General features: G+C 43.9%; 1 protein-coding gene across 1 annotated transcript in view; it reads left to right on the top strand.

Moving 5' to 3' along the window:
* pdxkb (pyridoxal (pyridoxine, vitamin B6) kinase b) overlaps nucleotides 1-14590 on the top strand; it is a 32554-nt gene extending 17964 nt beyond the window's left edge. Inside the window, exons 3-11 of the mRNA XM_084321726.1 lie at nucleotides 763-867; nucleotides 1459-1542; nucleotides 5091-5125; nucleotides 5962-6047; nucleotides 9607-9652; nucleotides 9925-10036; nucleotides 10773-10909; nucleotides 12212-12278; nucleotides 12449-14590. Of these exons, the coding sequence (XP_084177852.1) occupies nucleotides 763-867; nucleotides 1459-1542; nucleotides 5091-5125; nucleotides 5962-6047; nucleotides 9607-9652; nucleotides 9925-10036; nucleotides 10773-10909; nucleotides 12212-12278; nucleotides 12449-12564 (788 nt within the window). The 3' untranslated portion in view covers nucleotides 12565-14590. The remainder of the gene's footprint in view (nucleotides 1-762; nucleotides 868-1458; nucleotides 1543-5090; nucleotides 5126-5961; nucleotides 6048-9606; nucleotides 9653-9924; nucleotides 10037-10772; nucleotides 10910-12211; nucleotides 12279-12448) is intronic.
* The last annotated feature ends 887 nt before the right edge of the window (nucleotides 14591-15477 follow it).

The raw sequence follows: 15477 nt of genomic DNA, 5'->3' as shown, positions 1-15477 counted from the left end.
TTATTATTAATTAACGTCATAAACCAACTACCAGATTTATTTTGCACCAGGGAACTTGAAGGTTCCTGCCGCTTGCGCTCGCGGCAAAAGGGGGCGGGCTAGCGGCGTGGGGTCGTGGCCAATCAGAGAAAAGCTGAACACAAGTTGGTTGCCTTTAATATTCACGCCTCCAGCGTCCACAACAGGGGACAGCGACTGCTACCAGACATTGACCTGGGACTTATAGGAACCCAAGGAGGACAACCTACACTACCTTAGGCTTACTGCACCTTTATGTGGACACTGTGATACTGTGAATAATGTATATTTCAGTGGATACTGTGATACTGTGAATAATGTATACTCAGTAGATACTGTAGTAAATTATAACAATACCTTATGCATTGCATACTGCACCTTATGTGACACTGTGAATAATGTGAATATTTTCTTCAGCTAGTCGGATAGTAAATTATATTGACCAAATTGTTTACACTGCCTGTGTTGTTTTTACTACCTGTACCCCCCCCCCCCCTCCCCCCCATGCTGCTATGATGCCTGAATTTCCCCAAGGGGATCAATAAAGGAATATCTTATCTTATCTTAACACACACGCATGCAAGATAAGATATTCCTTTATTGATCCCCTTTGGACAATTTGGGTGTCATAGCAGCATGGGGGAGGGGAGTGTGTGTGTGCGTGCGTTTAAATGTGCTTCTGTAGGTGGCTTTCTAAAGACTTTACTGTCGGAGTTTAAATGAGTCCTCCTCTCCTCTCTCTAGGCTATTCTCATTGGAAGGGGCAGGTGTTGACAGCCGATGAGCTCCATGTTCTATACGAAGGAATTAAACTCAACAACGTACATCACTATGACTACGTCCTTACAGGTATTTTCTTTCCTTATCTTTCTACCCTTTCTCCCATCCCCCAATTTTTGTCATTCTGCAAATTCCCCCCTGGTTGTTGCACTGCCCTACTGTCTGTCTGGGGAGGGTGTAGACTACCCTACTGTGGGTCTGGGGAGGGTGTAGACTACCCTACTGTGGGTCTGGGGAGTGTGTAGACTACCACATATCTCCTCTGATACATGTGGAGTCGCCAGCCACTTCCTTTCAGCTAGGAGTTTCACTTGGAGAGCGTAACAAACATGCTCTGAGGTTCATGCTATCTCCCCCATATCCCCTCCCTGCTGAACAGGCGCCCCAACTGACCAGTAGGTGTCGCTATTGTAATGATCAGGAATGGATCTGAGAAGGTATTTGATTTAGTGTTTCCTGACGTGTTTATCGCTGTATACACAGTACACAGGGAGCCCGTTTCTCATCCAGGCCTCTGAGTATTGGTGGTGAGAGGTTGTTACTGCAGCTTTAAAATAACACACCACTGAGAATTGCCTTGTAGTTTCCCAAATAATCCTGAGAATGATTTTAAAGACAAACATTAATGGATAATTATATTGTGTGTGTGTGTGTGTGTAGGGTACACTAGAGACACGTCTTTCCTAGAGATGGTGGTGGACATCGTTCAGGAGCTGAAGAGAGCTAATCCTAATCTTGTTTATGGTGAGTCCCTTACCTTAACCATACCTTACCATACCTTTACCTTAACACTTTCCGTGCCGGCCGTGTTTTCCTTTTTACCCCCTTGAAAGCCGCCACCCACTTCAATAATAGCACTCTCAGATTATGCGTTCACAAATATATGTCTTAAATTATGGCTATGTGTCTTATCTGGCTGTTGCTTATCAATGCCTTGTTTGCAGTCAACATTGTCGAAACGGATTGTTTTTTAATCGGTTCATTTCCGTTTTATAGCATTTTGAAAATCACTCGTTTTTTGAAAGTTTCAGGAAAATATAAAGATTCCGTGATAAACAGCCTTTACTGGAATATTCTGGAATACACAAAAAACGTAATTTTTTGCCCTATTTATGAAACATTTTCAAATAAACGCTAGATTATCGATAGTATGTGTACTAGGGATGCCCCGATCGATCGGCCAGCGATCGGTATCGGCCGATATTCAGTATAAATATAAGATTGGTGAATTCCGATAATGCTTTATTTTCGCCGATTGTGAAAACCGATCGAAAAACATGATCCAATTCTTAGCGGAGATCTCACTCGCTGACTTCAGTCTCAGACACACAGGACCTGCAAACTGCCGCTCCTCCTCCTCCTCCAGCCCCTCCCATACCCGTGTAAACAAGCTTGGGCAATAGTCTGCTCTAGTGCATGCAACCTCTGTGAGCTAACGTTAGCTACCGTTACTGTTTAAACTAAATGACCCAGTCAACTATTCACTTTTAGTTAATACATGAGGCATTGTCTAACGTTATCTAGCTAGCTAGCTACTGATAGCTGCTGATATCAACAAATACTCCAGCAATAGTCAAGTGCATGATAAGTTACCTCCGTTGACTCGGTAGCTCACATTAGCTCACGTTAGCTCTAAACTAAATAGTTCATTGAGGCGTTGTCTTAACGTTATCTAGCCGGCTAGCAGTAGCTACAGATAGCTCCTGATATCAATGTCTTATAACATTGATTCGATGCGTATTCGAGCTGAGGGCATGCTGAGGGCATTCGATCAATAGGGTCCAGCTGCAGCGCCGGAGAATCCTGGCCGTAGCTGGAGGCTACTCGAGTACACACAGACAGTGGAGATGTTTGCAGATAGCGAGCATTTTGACTTGTTGCGTGGTGGCGATGTCTCGCAGATAATACAACTACAAGTATGATTATATATATATATATTTTTTATAAAAAATAAAAGAAAAAAATTATATATATTAAAAAAAAAAAAAAATTATACCAAAAACGGTCTATCGGATCGGTATCGGCCGATATGGCTCAAGACGATCGGTATCGGTGGCAAAAAACGTGATCGGGGCATCCCTAATGTGTACTTATGCATGCTAGAGAAGCGAGCTGAAAAATCGAATCTCTCATTTCCTGATCGCACACACACACATACACGCTGATATCTCTGTGAAAACAGCTCTGATTATCCCAAGACTGGTAAAATAGATTCCTTACCTCAGATCAGATGTTCCCCAAAAAGATTATTCCAATTCCTGATCGCCATTCCAAATATCGATCGCGTTTATTGATCCAACGCTGCGTACTGGAAATATGTATTCCACGCTCTTCTGATGGGCCACAATGAGTCCGATGGGCTCGGATTACTTGCCTAGTTGCCTGAGAAGTAAAATGTGGATTCCGGATTTTTCTTTTCTCATCAATTTTCATTGAGTCCATTCCAAAAGGGTGCATTACCATCCGGGAGACGATAGCGGGCGGTATTTTCCCAATGGGGCTCAGAGAGAGTTTGCACCACTGACGTGATACTAGATTGATGAAATATGAATTCAAATCGCTAATAAATAAAAAAAAAACGCTATATGGCATAGTTGGCAATAAACGGTCGGCATGAACAAACGACATATAGCGTTGGCAATGAAAGTGTTAGAGGTGGTGTAGGCAATTTGATGAAATTATCAGGATGGCCTGAATTAGGGGTGGACGGTATAAATGGTATACGGTATAAACGGTATGAATTTGCTCTACGGTATGGATTTTGACTATACCGTGTAACCGGTAGAGCAGCTCTAAAATAGCAATGACGTCATGTAACCACAGCGCGACTATTTCAATCGCATTTGCCCCTAAAAATAGATAGAATTAGTCATAGATAATAGATATGTGCAAACTGGAAAAAGTTATTTAGGAGGCTTCGCGCAGTGGGCGTGTCAACACGCAATTGTCATTTCATAATAAACACATATCACCGCGGCACACAGCAAGTTTCAATTTCAGTTCCTGGCATTTAACCAGTGGAGAAAGGTAAGATATTTCCCTATCGTTTTTCTTATATGAATTATTCTACGTTAATAAAACATACCTGGTGATCAACTACAGTTTGCTGTAAACATTATGATATGTGTGTAGTGTTATGATAACGACGGCTGCAGCGGGAGGACGGCTGCAGCAGTGGATTTGCGAATAGCATGCAGCTGCAGAGCCGCAGAGCCAGGGGCACTTTCAGGTCTGAATTGCCAATGGCTGAATTGGAGTATTGCACAGTGAATTGCCAATGGCTGAATTGGAGTATTGCACAGTGCACAGTGCAATACTCCAATTCAGCCATTGGCAATTCAGCCGTTGGGTGGGGGGGCGCTGTTGAGCGGGCCTGTGACCAGACCTGAAAGCGCCCCTGGCTCTGCGGCTCTGCAGCTACATATGCTTCTAGCAAAATCCAGCATCCAGCCCCGCTGTTTGCAATGGGAGCAGCACGGAGTCTCGACTCGGGACTTATTTTATTTGGAATATAATGACTTTATAGTTTTAAGTTCAAATATTATAAATCTACATGCCTTAAGGATGTCATTCTTTATATAGCCTGCCTATCGGGCAAAAAAAAATATTCTAACGGAAACACTGATACCGTGATATATACCGTTACAGTCTATGCTTCAAATTATACCGTGATATAAATTTTAGACCATACCGTCCACCCCTATCTTAACAACCAATCAGATTTTTGGAGCTTGCTAAGTGGCGTTTCCAGGGTCGCTTTGGAAAACCACCATCGCATTCCTCATTGAAAAGCACACACAGTGTACAAAACCCCTGCCGATTAGAGGCCAGGAAATATTTGTTATTATTTTTTAAGCTGCCTGTGCCTCTGGGAGTCTGTAGGGGGGGCGGGGGTAGGACCCCGTCATTTATGGATATCATGTATGAAGTTATTGACATTGTTCTTGGGGATTTGTGTGCAGCATTTGTGAAATCCTTACCATTCACATTAAGAATAGTCATGAAACGTGGTCAATGATTTGTAGAATTCTACCAGCAAGCCCACTTAATTGGTTGATTGTGATGTCAGTGTGATGTCATTGGCCGATTGTTTATTTATACTATTCTACCTGCCGTGTGAGTAATTTGCCTTACTTCTTAGTTAAAGTATTGGGTCCACACACACACACACACACACACACACACACACACACACACACACACACGTCACACACACACACACACACACACACACAGGGCTAGCACTGATCCTCTGTGTGTTTTGTGGACTAACTCTTGTTTTGACATTCCAGTGTGTGACCCTGTCCTTGGAGACCATGGATCTATGGTGAGTTTAGTGTGTGTGTGCGTGTCCGTGCGTGCGTGTGTGTGTGACAGAGAGAGATAATTGTTTGCAAATTATTTGTCAATGTTTGAAATGTTAATTCAATATACCTTTTTTCCTGTCATGCCAATAAAACCAATTATGAATATGAGAGAGAGGGAGGGGTATACTAGGCTCATATCTCAGTGGCATATGGATTATTATGACCTGACAGAATCATCTGACTCAGACACAAGCACACACACACACACACACAAATACACACACACATGAGTCTCTCTGAGTGTGTGTGCGTGTGCTTGTGTTTGTGTGTAGAGCTCAGTTATTTAAACCGCTGCAGTCAGTTTGCTCTTTTGAAATATTGTCTCCCTCTGAGACACACATACATGTAGACATTTCATCATCTCTCTCTGAGACACACACACATGTAGACATTTCACCATCTCTCTCTGAGACACACGTACATGTAGACATTAATATCTTCCTCTGAGACACACGTACATGTAGACATTAATATCTCCCTCTGAGACACACGTACATGTAGACATTAATATCTCCCTCTGAGACACACGTACATGTAGACATTAATATCTCCCTCTGAGACACATACATGTAGACATTTCACCAGAGGGTTCAGAATGCAGGGACAGACATAGAGCAGGTAGGGGTGAAGTGCTTTTCTCAAGGGAGCATTGCCGAGGATGGTCTGGCTGTTGTAGGGATCAAACCTGTGACTTTGTGGTTATGAGATGGTCTCTCTTATCAACAGGTCACCCTGCAGGACAACGAGAGAATAACATAATAGTAACCTGTGTGTGTGTGTGTGTGTGTGTGTGTAGTACGTCCCTCAGAACCTGCACCCAGTCTATAAGAACAAGGTGGTTCCTGTCGCTGACATCATCACACCCAACCAGTTTGAAGCAGAGTGAGTTCTGGGTTAAACGCATGTCTAAACACATATCTTCATTGTTTGTTCTGAAGCAAAGGAAATGCAGCACACAGATAACTAAAGCAACACACAGTTCAAGACCTTTATATTAGGGATGCTCGATATTGGCTATTTTACCGATACCGATATTGTCCAACTCTTAATTTCCGATACCGATATCAACCGATACCGATATATGCAGGGTTTCCCCCCCCAAAAAATGGAATAATTTCAGGTAATTAACATTACATATCTCTTGTTGTGGAATTAACACTTTTGACAATAAATAAAATCAGAATTTGTTCTTACTTGCTTGCCTGGGTAAATAAAGGTTATAGAAATGTAAAAAAAAATTAAATTGAAAACCGATACAGATATTTTCCGATATCACATTTTAATGCCGATATCGGCCTACTTTATATGGATGTTTTATTGAGGAGGCCTATTTAGGCTTTCAGTCAGTCTCTCCTGGAGATCTCCTGTGCTCTGATAAGGTCCAAGCAGGTGTGGAGCCATTAAGCTCAGTTAAATTATTATTATGTCGGACCAGGCTGGTATTGGCCCACGGCTCTCACGGCCTCAGTTTGGATCGGGCTAAACTTTTCAGACCTGTTTAAAACCCTTAACCCTTTCACTACCACACTACAGACGGTTAACCGTCTGTAGTGTGATAGTAAAGGGTTAACCTTCTGTAGTGAAAGGGTTAACCTTCTGTGTTGTCACAGTGAAAGGGTTAACCTTCTGTGTTGTCACAGTGAAAGGGTTAACCATTTGGTAGTGTGGCAGTGAAAGGGTTAAGAGAAAGTATTGGGAAGGCAGTGCTCTCAAATGAATATAGCCCTTTAGAACATGGATCTTACACCAAAGACAAGTGGTCAGAGCATGAGCAAGAGAGAGGAAGAAACAGATTCAAGATTCAAGAGGTTTATTCGTCGTCACATACATACACAACAAGACATAGTGAAATGAAGGTAGCCATGCCCGCCATGATTGTGCAATATCCATGGTGTTGCAGTTAGTGTCACACCCATTATGTCACCTTTATTCTCATACTTTTATTGTAATTTCTATTACCCTGCCTATACCTCCCCTCCCGATGCTTCTATGATATGATCCCTGAATTTCCCCAAGGGGATTAATAAAGGAAGAGCTTATCTTATTAAGCCTATAACATTTGGCAGGGGGCAGGGGTTTGGTAAGAGATATGAAATCCCAGATGCTTAGTCTATATAAACTGTTCTCTCCATCCATAGAGGATTTTGTACTATAATTGTGTCAACCTGTAAGTGCATACATTCCTGAGAATTGCATCGACTAACTGGATGCCTAAATGAAGTGAAGGATTTTGTACTCACTTTGGCTTGATGGTGGTGCTCGACAAACAGGTTAGGAGATGTGCTCATTTGATAATCTTGGCCTGATGGTGGTGCTAGAGGAATGATCAATAGGTGTTTTCCTCTTGGGGTCATGCATGTGCACAGCAAATTCCATGGCAATACAGCTATTACCTATATTATTACCTATTACCTATATTACCAAGATATGTCATAGACAACCTGAACACTTTGGCCTGATGGTGGTGCAACCACCACTATTACTACTACTAATGTTGTAAGTGTATGGCTCCCTCTAGTGGCAGTTTAACAGAAGTACAGAATAAGAAAAAAGTCACTGGTCCTCTTTTATGAAGACAGCGTGCACAATTGTTTGTAACATGTTGTACTACCCCCTAAATAATATATCTCTATATATTTGGGCTAGTTAAGACAAATCTTCATTGTTTACAACTTTGAAATAATAAAAAAGAAAGATCTGAGCCAAACCAAGCTGTGTAGTAGTATATACAATATATCTGCTGATTTTAGGCCAATTTGATATATAATTAGAGCTCTGTAGTGAATACATTTGAAGGAATCTCTTTATTTGTACATTTATATATACCATGAATGTATCCTCTGTATTTGACCCAGCGTAACCTTTTAGGAGCAATGGGCAGCAGTTTTTGTTTTTAGTTTTTTCAATTGACATTTTTTATAAGAAATGAAGATAATTAAACATATATACAACACCACAACACTCCCTCATTACACTACCCCCTTACTGCCCCAGCTCAACCGCCCTGCCCACCCAATCTACGTTAAATCTACATTAGCTCTGTAGCCAATTAGTATGACCAATCAAAATGATCACAGTAAAACATTAGTTTGGTCTGGTAACAAAACATGTACAGTACATGAACTACAATGTAGCTAGGTAAACATTGGAATAACATAGCCTATATTATCTGTTACCTGTTACTAGAAAGAACATAATAACTTTACAGCAACAGCAATCTGTGCCATTCTTGTCAGTGATGATCAGCTTAGCAGGGAACTGAAGACTGTAGCTGTAACCCAGTGCTCTGAGCTGGGCCTTCACAGGCTTGTAGGAGACTTGGGCTTTGTTGACTTCGGTACTGTAGTCGGGGCAAAACTCCACTCTGGAGCCGTGGAAGGTCAGGGGAGCCTCCTCTCTCACCAGCTGAAGACTCCGCTTTTTATTCTGGAAAAAGTGCACTCTGGCAATCATTGGCAAAGGTTGGCTATCTTGGTTGCGTGCATCCCGACGCATCCTGAGTCACACAGCAGAGAGACAGTCTACTGAGTCACACAGCAGAGAGACAGTCTACTGAGTCACACAGCAGAGAGACAGTCTACTGAGTCACACAGCAGAGAGACAGTCTACTGAGTCACACAGCAGAGACAGTCTACTGAGTCACACAGCAGAGAGACAGTCTACTGAGTCACACAGCAGAGAGACAGTCTACTGAGTCACACAGCAGAGAGACAGTCTACTGAGTCACACAGCAGAGAGACGGTCTACTGAGTCACACAGCAGAGAGACAGCCTGAGTCACACAGCAGAGAGACAGTCTACTGAGTCACACAGCAGAGAGACAGTCTACTGAGTCACACAGCAGAGAGACAGCCTACTGAGTCACACAGCAGAGAGACAGTCTACTGAGTCACACAGCAGAGAGACAGCCTACTGAGTCACACAGCAGAGAGACAGTCTACTGAGTCACACAGCAGAGAGACAGCCTACTGAGTCACACAGCAGAGAGACAGCCTACTGAGTCACACAGCAGAGAGACAGTCTACTGAGTCACACAGCAGAGAGACAGCCTACTGAGTCACACAGCAGAGAGACAGCCTACTGAGTCACACAGCAGAGAGACAGTCTACTGAGTCACACAGCAGAGAGACAGCCTACTGAGTCACACAGCAGAGAGACAGCCTACTGAGTCACACAGCAGAGAGACAGTCTACTGAGTCACACAGCAGAGAGACAGCCTACTGAGTCACACAGCAGAGAGACAGCCTACTGAGTCACACAGCAGAGAGACAGTCTACTGAGTCACACAGCAGAGAGACAGCCTACTGAGTCACACAGCAGAGAGACAGCCTACTGAGTCACACAGCAGAGACAGTCTACTGAGTCACACAGCAGAGAGACAGTCTACTGACAGCACTGCCAGATGTGGGTGTGTTTTGATGCTAGGTGTTTGTTTGTTTCAGGTTGTTAACAGGGAAGAACATCAGTACAGAGAAAGATGCCGTAGAGGTTAGAACACTTCCTCCTCTCCTCTCCTTCTCTCTCATCTTCTCTCCTCTCGTCCCCTCTTCTCATCTCTTCTCTTCTCCTCTCCTCTTCTCTCCTCCTCCTTTCTCTTATCTTCTCTTCCCCACTCCTCTTGTCGTCTCGTCTCTCCTCTCCTCTCCTCTCCTCTTTGTGTGTGTTGTTTGTATCAATGTGTTGTGTGTATGTAGCAGTATATTGTTGTATGTACCAGTGTAGTTGTGTGTGTACCAGCATGTTGTGTGTGTGTGTTGTAGGTGATGGACCTGCTTCATGCCATGGGCCCGGACACGGTGGTCATCACCTCCTCTGACCTCCCGTCCCGGCTGGGGGACAGGTTCCTGGTATCCCTTGGCAGTCAACGCACCGGTAGGACTGACCTCTGACCTTTGACTCTGACGACCGTCCGCAGATTATTGACTCGTCTTTGCTTCTTTCTTTCACATATTTGTAGCAGAATGGAGGCGTGGCCCTCTGTGGTTCAAGTGCAGCACAGATAAATCTCATTGATGTTGTCCAGAACATTTGTAGATGTTTAGAACACAGACTTCTGAATCCAGTCAGGGGTATTACTGGCTGCCACTAGCTCTTCCCCAGACCCAGTCAATGAAACCTACTTGCCTTTACACTTAGTTAACAAGCTAATCAATGCTTAATCCTACTTACATCTTACTGGTTACAAAAGATACACGGACAATTAAAAAACGTTAGTTAACTCTCCTTCCCTCTTCTCTCCTGTCCTCTCCTTTCCTCTCCTCTGTCCTCTTCTCTCCTTCCCCACCTCTCTCCTGCTCCTTTCCCCACCCTCTCTTCCTCTCTTCTCATCCTCTCTCCTCCCATTCCTCTCTTTTCTGCTATTTTCCTTTCCTCTTATCTCTCCTTTCCCCACCCTCTCTTCCTCTTCTGCTAATTTCCTCTCCTCTCCACTCTCTTCCTCTCTCCTTCCCCACCTTCTCTTCCTCTCATCTCCTCTCTCTTCCTCTCTCCTTCCCCACCCTCTCATCTCCTCTCTCTTCCTCTCTCCTTCCCCACCCCTCTCTTCCTCTCTCCACTCATCTCTCCTCCTCTCCTCTCCTTTCTCCTCTCATTGCTCATCCTCCTTCAGTTCTCCCTGATGGCAGTAAATCGACCCAGCGGGTACGTATCGAGGTTCCTAAGGTAGATGCGGTGTTCGTGGGGACAGGGGATCTGTTCGCTGCCATGCTGCTTGCTTGGACACACCACAACCCTAATGACCTGAAGGTGCATGCGCACACGCACACACACAGCATTATTTGAAAGGTGTATTGCAATAAACAGTCTCTCGCAGTTTAATTCAAAGTAATTTAAAGGGGAACTATCTTACTATTTCTTTCACTATTTGGGCAATTTTACACAATTCCTGTGAGTCTATGGAACACATCTGTAAGGTTTAAAAAAAAAAATTAAATCATTATTTTGTATTTTTAATCAAGTACTGTAGAGCAGCACTTTCTCCCCTTACAAAAACCAAGCTGTTTTTGTCTGGGCTCTGCCCATACTCGCAATGTGCTTTGAGTGACGGACAGTCACCCACCTGCACTGGCAGATACATTTATTTGGGGGAGCGAGAGATGGAGAGGGATTAATTAATTTCGCCGCGGGGGGCATAATCCCACGGGACAATGCATTGGTAACTTGTTTCAAATGACAATATATACCCCGTGAATATTATTGCACGGATCGGAATACGCGTGGGAGCGTGCGCTATGATATTTTGCAACAGGTTGACGGTGATACAGCAGTGCTGATACGAGAGAGAGAACGAGCGACAGAGAGACTGAGAGAGCGAGAGAGACAGAGAGCGAGAGAGCCTCCTCCCAGTCCCATTACCTCCGAGTCCCACCCGTTTTATATAGTTCTCTGGTTGATTCTCTCTCTCTTTCTCTCTCTCTCTCTCTCGCTCTCTCGCTCCCTCTCGTATCAGCACTGCTGTATCACTGTCAACCTGTTGAAAAATATCATAGCGCACGCTCCCACGCGTATTCCGATCCGTGCAATAATATTCACGGGGGTATATATTGTCATTTGAAACAAGTTACCAATGCATTGTCCCGTGGGATTATGCCCCCCCCGCGGCGAAATTAATTAATCCCTCTCTATCTCTGTGAACAGCTGAAGGTCTCTGCTAAATAACCGCTTACGCTTTATTTCCACTCGCTGCTCATATAAACGTTACCCAGTTGATTGTGGGCGGGCGTTGGCAGATCAGTGCCTATTCACGTCAGCGAGCGAGTCAAATGAGAATGGCTTGGTTCAGTGGGGGAGGACCGTGTCTCATCTGAACTGGAGGAATGCGCCAAAAATAGAATTGCGACATAGACAGTCTTGGTACAACCCCACATTGCTAGAAAACAATGCTAAACACTGGAAAAGGCAATTTATGAGATAGTTCCCCTTTAATAGTACGACCGAACATGCTTTACACTGTGAAAACACACGTACTACAATAACAATAATATAATAATAACAATATCTCTTTCATTCTCTCCCCTCTCCTTCTCTCTCTCTGTCTCTCTCTCTCAGACGGCCTGTGAAAAGACATTTTCAGTGATGCATCATGTTATCCAGAGGACCATATCTTACGCTCATGGTGAGACAGACAGACAGACAGACAGACAGACATTCCGATATGTACATGTACAGTATAATGCATATATTCAGTGGTTTACATGTTGAAAGTATTTAAAAGGGAGGCAGACAGCTAAAGTCTCTCTCTCTCTTCTCTCCTCTCTCCCTCTCTCTCTTCTCCCTCTCTCTCAGAGTTAGCAGGTCCAGGCAGAAGGCCCAGTCCGCCCCAGTTGGAGCTGAGGATGGTTCAGAGCAAGGCGGACATTGAGGATCCTGCTATAGTCCTGGAAGCTACTATCATATCCTAACCCTTAACAGCCCTCATGAATCCTGTTCCCTTAACCTCTAAATCCCTTAAAAGTCTACTTACCCCAAAACCCTTAAACCCTAATTCCCTTAGAAGCCTACTTACCCTAACCAAAATCCCTTAACCCTTAAATCCTTCAGAAACCTACTTACCCTTAACCCTCAAATCCCTTAACCGTTCCCCTTACCTCCTAAATTACACACCTTAATGTCTATTTACCCTTAATCCCCAAACCCCTTTAATCCATAACCCTTAACCCCTTAAATCTTTTAAAACCTGAACCCTTTTTACCGTAATCCCTTACCCCATCCCCTTAAACCAGAGCCATAGATAGACACAGTTTGTCCAGGTTGGACTATATCCATGTTTCTGCCTCTTGTAGGCTGTTATATGAAACAATGTTGTTCATAACATCACGACGTTGAGATAGCCAACGTTCTAAACAATCGACTGGCAGAGGATCATTTGTTACTTAGCAAACATGGAGCAGGATATTGGTGCTAACATGGCTGCTACTGAAAACTGCATTGACCAAACTCTGTCTATCTAAGCAACCCCCCCCCCCCTTCCCTTCAACCCCCCCCCCCCCCCCCCCCCCCCCCATCCCTTCCAAAAGCCACTGTTCTATTGAAACCCTACACTTCGCCCCCCCTTCCCCAAAACAAACGGCACAATGTATAGTTGTTGTATAGATGTTGTACTATATCTGTATCTGATCTGTATCTACCATCCGGATCATAGCTGCTATCTGATGTCTGCTGTCACCAGCACCGTTCTGCATCCCAGAATAAATCAAAACAGCTGGTTAGGAGGGATGCAGAATACTGGGAGCTGATGTGAATGCCCAGATGTCTGCTATCAGCTGTCTGATTGGACCATAGTCTTGATGCTTATTGTACTATAGACCACACCCAGCACCACATCGCCTAACCCAGAGACGTACATATAAACTAGTTCTGACACTGCCCGGAGGCTCCAACAGTACCCAAACAGCTGACATGATCAAAACCCTGCGTCTAAAACCAAACTGAGCTCCAGGGCACTGCTCCAGGAACAGGCTGACAACCTGTCCGTGCACCTTCATGTCCCTGGAGTCTCTCCCCACAAGATGCAAGAGAGTTAGGCCTACAAGGTGACAATGAACTTACATGTTTGGGATACTGTTAACTGTTTGGGCCTCCGTAGCCATTAGCCAATTCAACTCATGTTCCTCAGTGTCAAAACCTGTTCATGTTGAGGGCTCTCCCTGAACTCCCTCCCCCAGAGCCCTCCATCTGATAGCCCTCTGTTATTTCCCTGAGGCCTAACACATACATCATTTGATGAAATGTTAACAACTTGCCATCATCACTGGATTGCTTTGTCGATACACTTCCTGATCCTTCAACATTGTGTTTTGATTGTTTTGATAAGTTGTAGCCGATATCTTCTTAGCGTGTGGGCTACAGCTATGTCTATGGTTTCCATGCTAACAGCAGACCATGTTAACTAAACCTAAAGCAGCTCTGTAGCTTAGCAAACATTAGCTATAGCCAGCCAGTTGGATCATTACATTGTATCAAAGCATCAAAATAATGTTAGCTAGCCAGAAAGTTGGAACATTACATATGTATCAAAGGATCAAAACGGCCAAACAACCCAACGGTGACGAGCGTCTCCAGACATACAGTTGGTTACATTTCAGCCAATGACTGATGAGCTTTAGTGGCATGTAGTTCCGTATACTTCCTGATGTAATGTTGGATAAGTTAACATTGCCTGGCAAGTTACAGACAGAATTTTGTCTGATATCACAGGGCAAGAACATTTACTTCCAGGAAGTAAGAAAGTAGAATCCGTTCCAAACCACCTGCGTCCCAACTGAGTCTCTGTATGTATGCCTCTGCTCTGGGCAGCGTGACTCTGATGTGTCTTTTTGGAGTGTTCTGTGAAACTGCCTTACATACCAACTACCCTAAACCTAACCCTTGCATACAAATGACCATAACCCTAACCCTTACAGTACCAACTTACATTAACAAGAAACCATTCACTGGAGGGGGGGGGGGGGGGGGGACAGGAGAGGAGATTAGAGGAGGGGAGGGGGAGAGAAAAGGAGATGAGTGGAGGGGAGAAGCGATATCATTAAAACACTGCTGTATTTGTGTGCTAAGCCAACCATCTTTCAGCTCTGCTCTAATTGACAGGAGTGCTATCAAATCCCTTACTTCCATTCGCTAACTGGTCAGTTGTCTGTGGTCCAAATGTGTCTACCTGTAGTGTGTGTGTCTTTGAGAGAGAGAGAAAGATAGTGTGTGTATATGTATATACTTCCTTTCTTAATCACAGGGTTTCACATTTGTGTGTGTGTTTGTGTGTGTATGCTCATGTGTAGGCCTGCCACGATAACAAATTTTGCTGGGCGATTAATTGCCCCCGAAAATATCGCGATAAGCGATATTATTGCGACCGGTTAGAGAATTTTTTTTTGAGAAATTTATTTCCCAAAACTTTTATTTTGAAGCCCACCGGACCGGAAGTATTGTTGTGATTATCCTAGCTTGCTGATGCTGCTGGTAGATCGACATGCTGCTGGTGGACTGGGGCCAGCTAACGTTAGCTTGCTGATGCTACTACTACTTCGACATGCTGCTAATGGGCTGGGGCCAGCTAACGTTAGCTTGCTGATGCTGCTGGTAGATCGACATGCTGCTAGTGGACTGGGGCCAGCTAACGTTAGCTTGCTGATGCTACTAGTAGATCGACATGAGCTAATGATAAAACAAATGTTGAGATTGTTGGTGAACAACTAACTTTAAGTTAGTTTTAACGTTAGCTACTAACGTTAAAACGCTAACGTTACACTACAAATAACGCTACTTGGTTAAAAGGAGCAACACTATTGAGAAATGTAGTTAAGCTATGTGGTGTTGCC

The sequence above is a fragment of the Notolepis coatsorum genome, assembly GCF_963971535.1.
Source record: "Notolepis coatsorum genome assembly, chromosome: 9".
Classification (NCBI taxonomy): domain Eukaryota; kingdom Metazoa; phylum Chordata; class Actinopteri; order Aulopiformes; family Paralepididae; genus Notolepis; species Notolepis coatsorum.
Note: the sequence above shows the minus strand (reverse complement) of the source record. Positions and strands in the feature narration are given on the sequence as shown.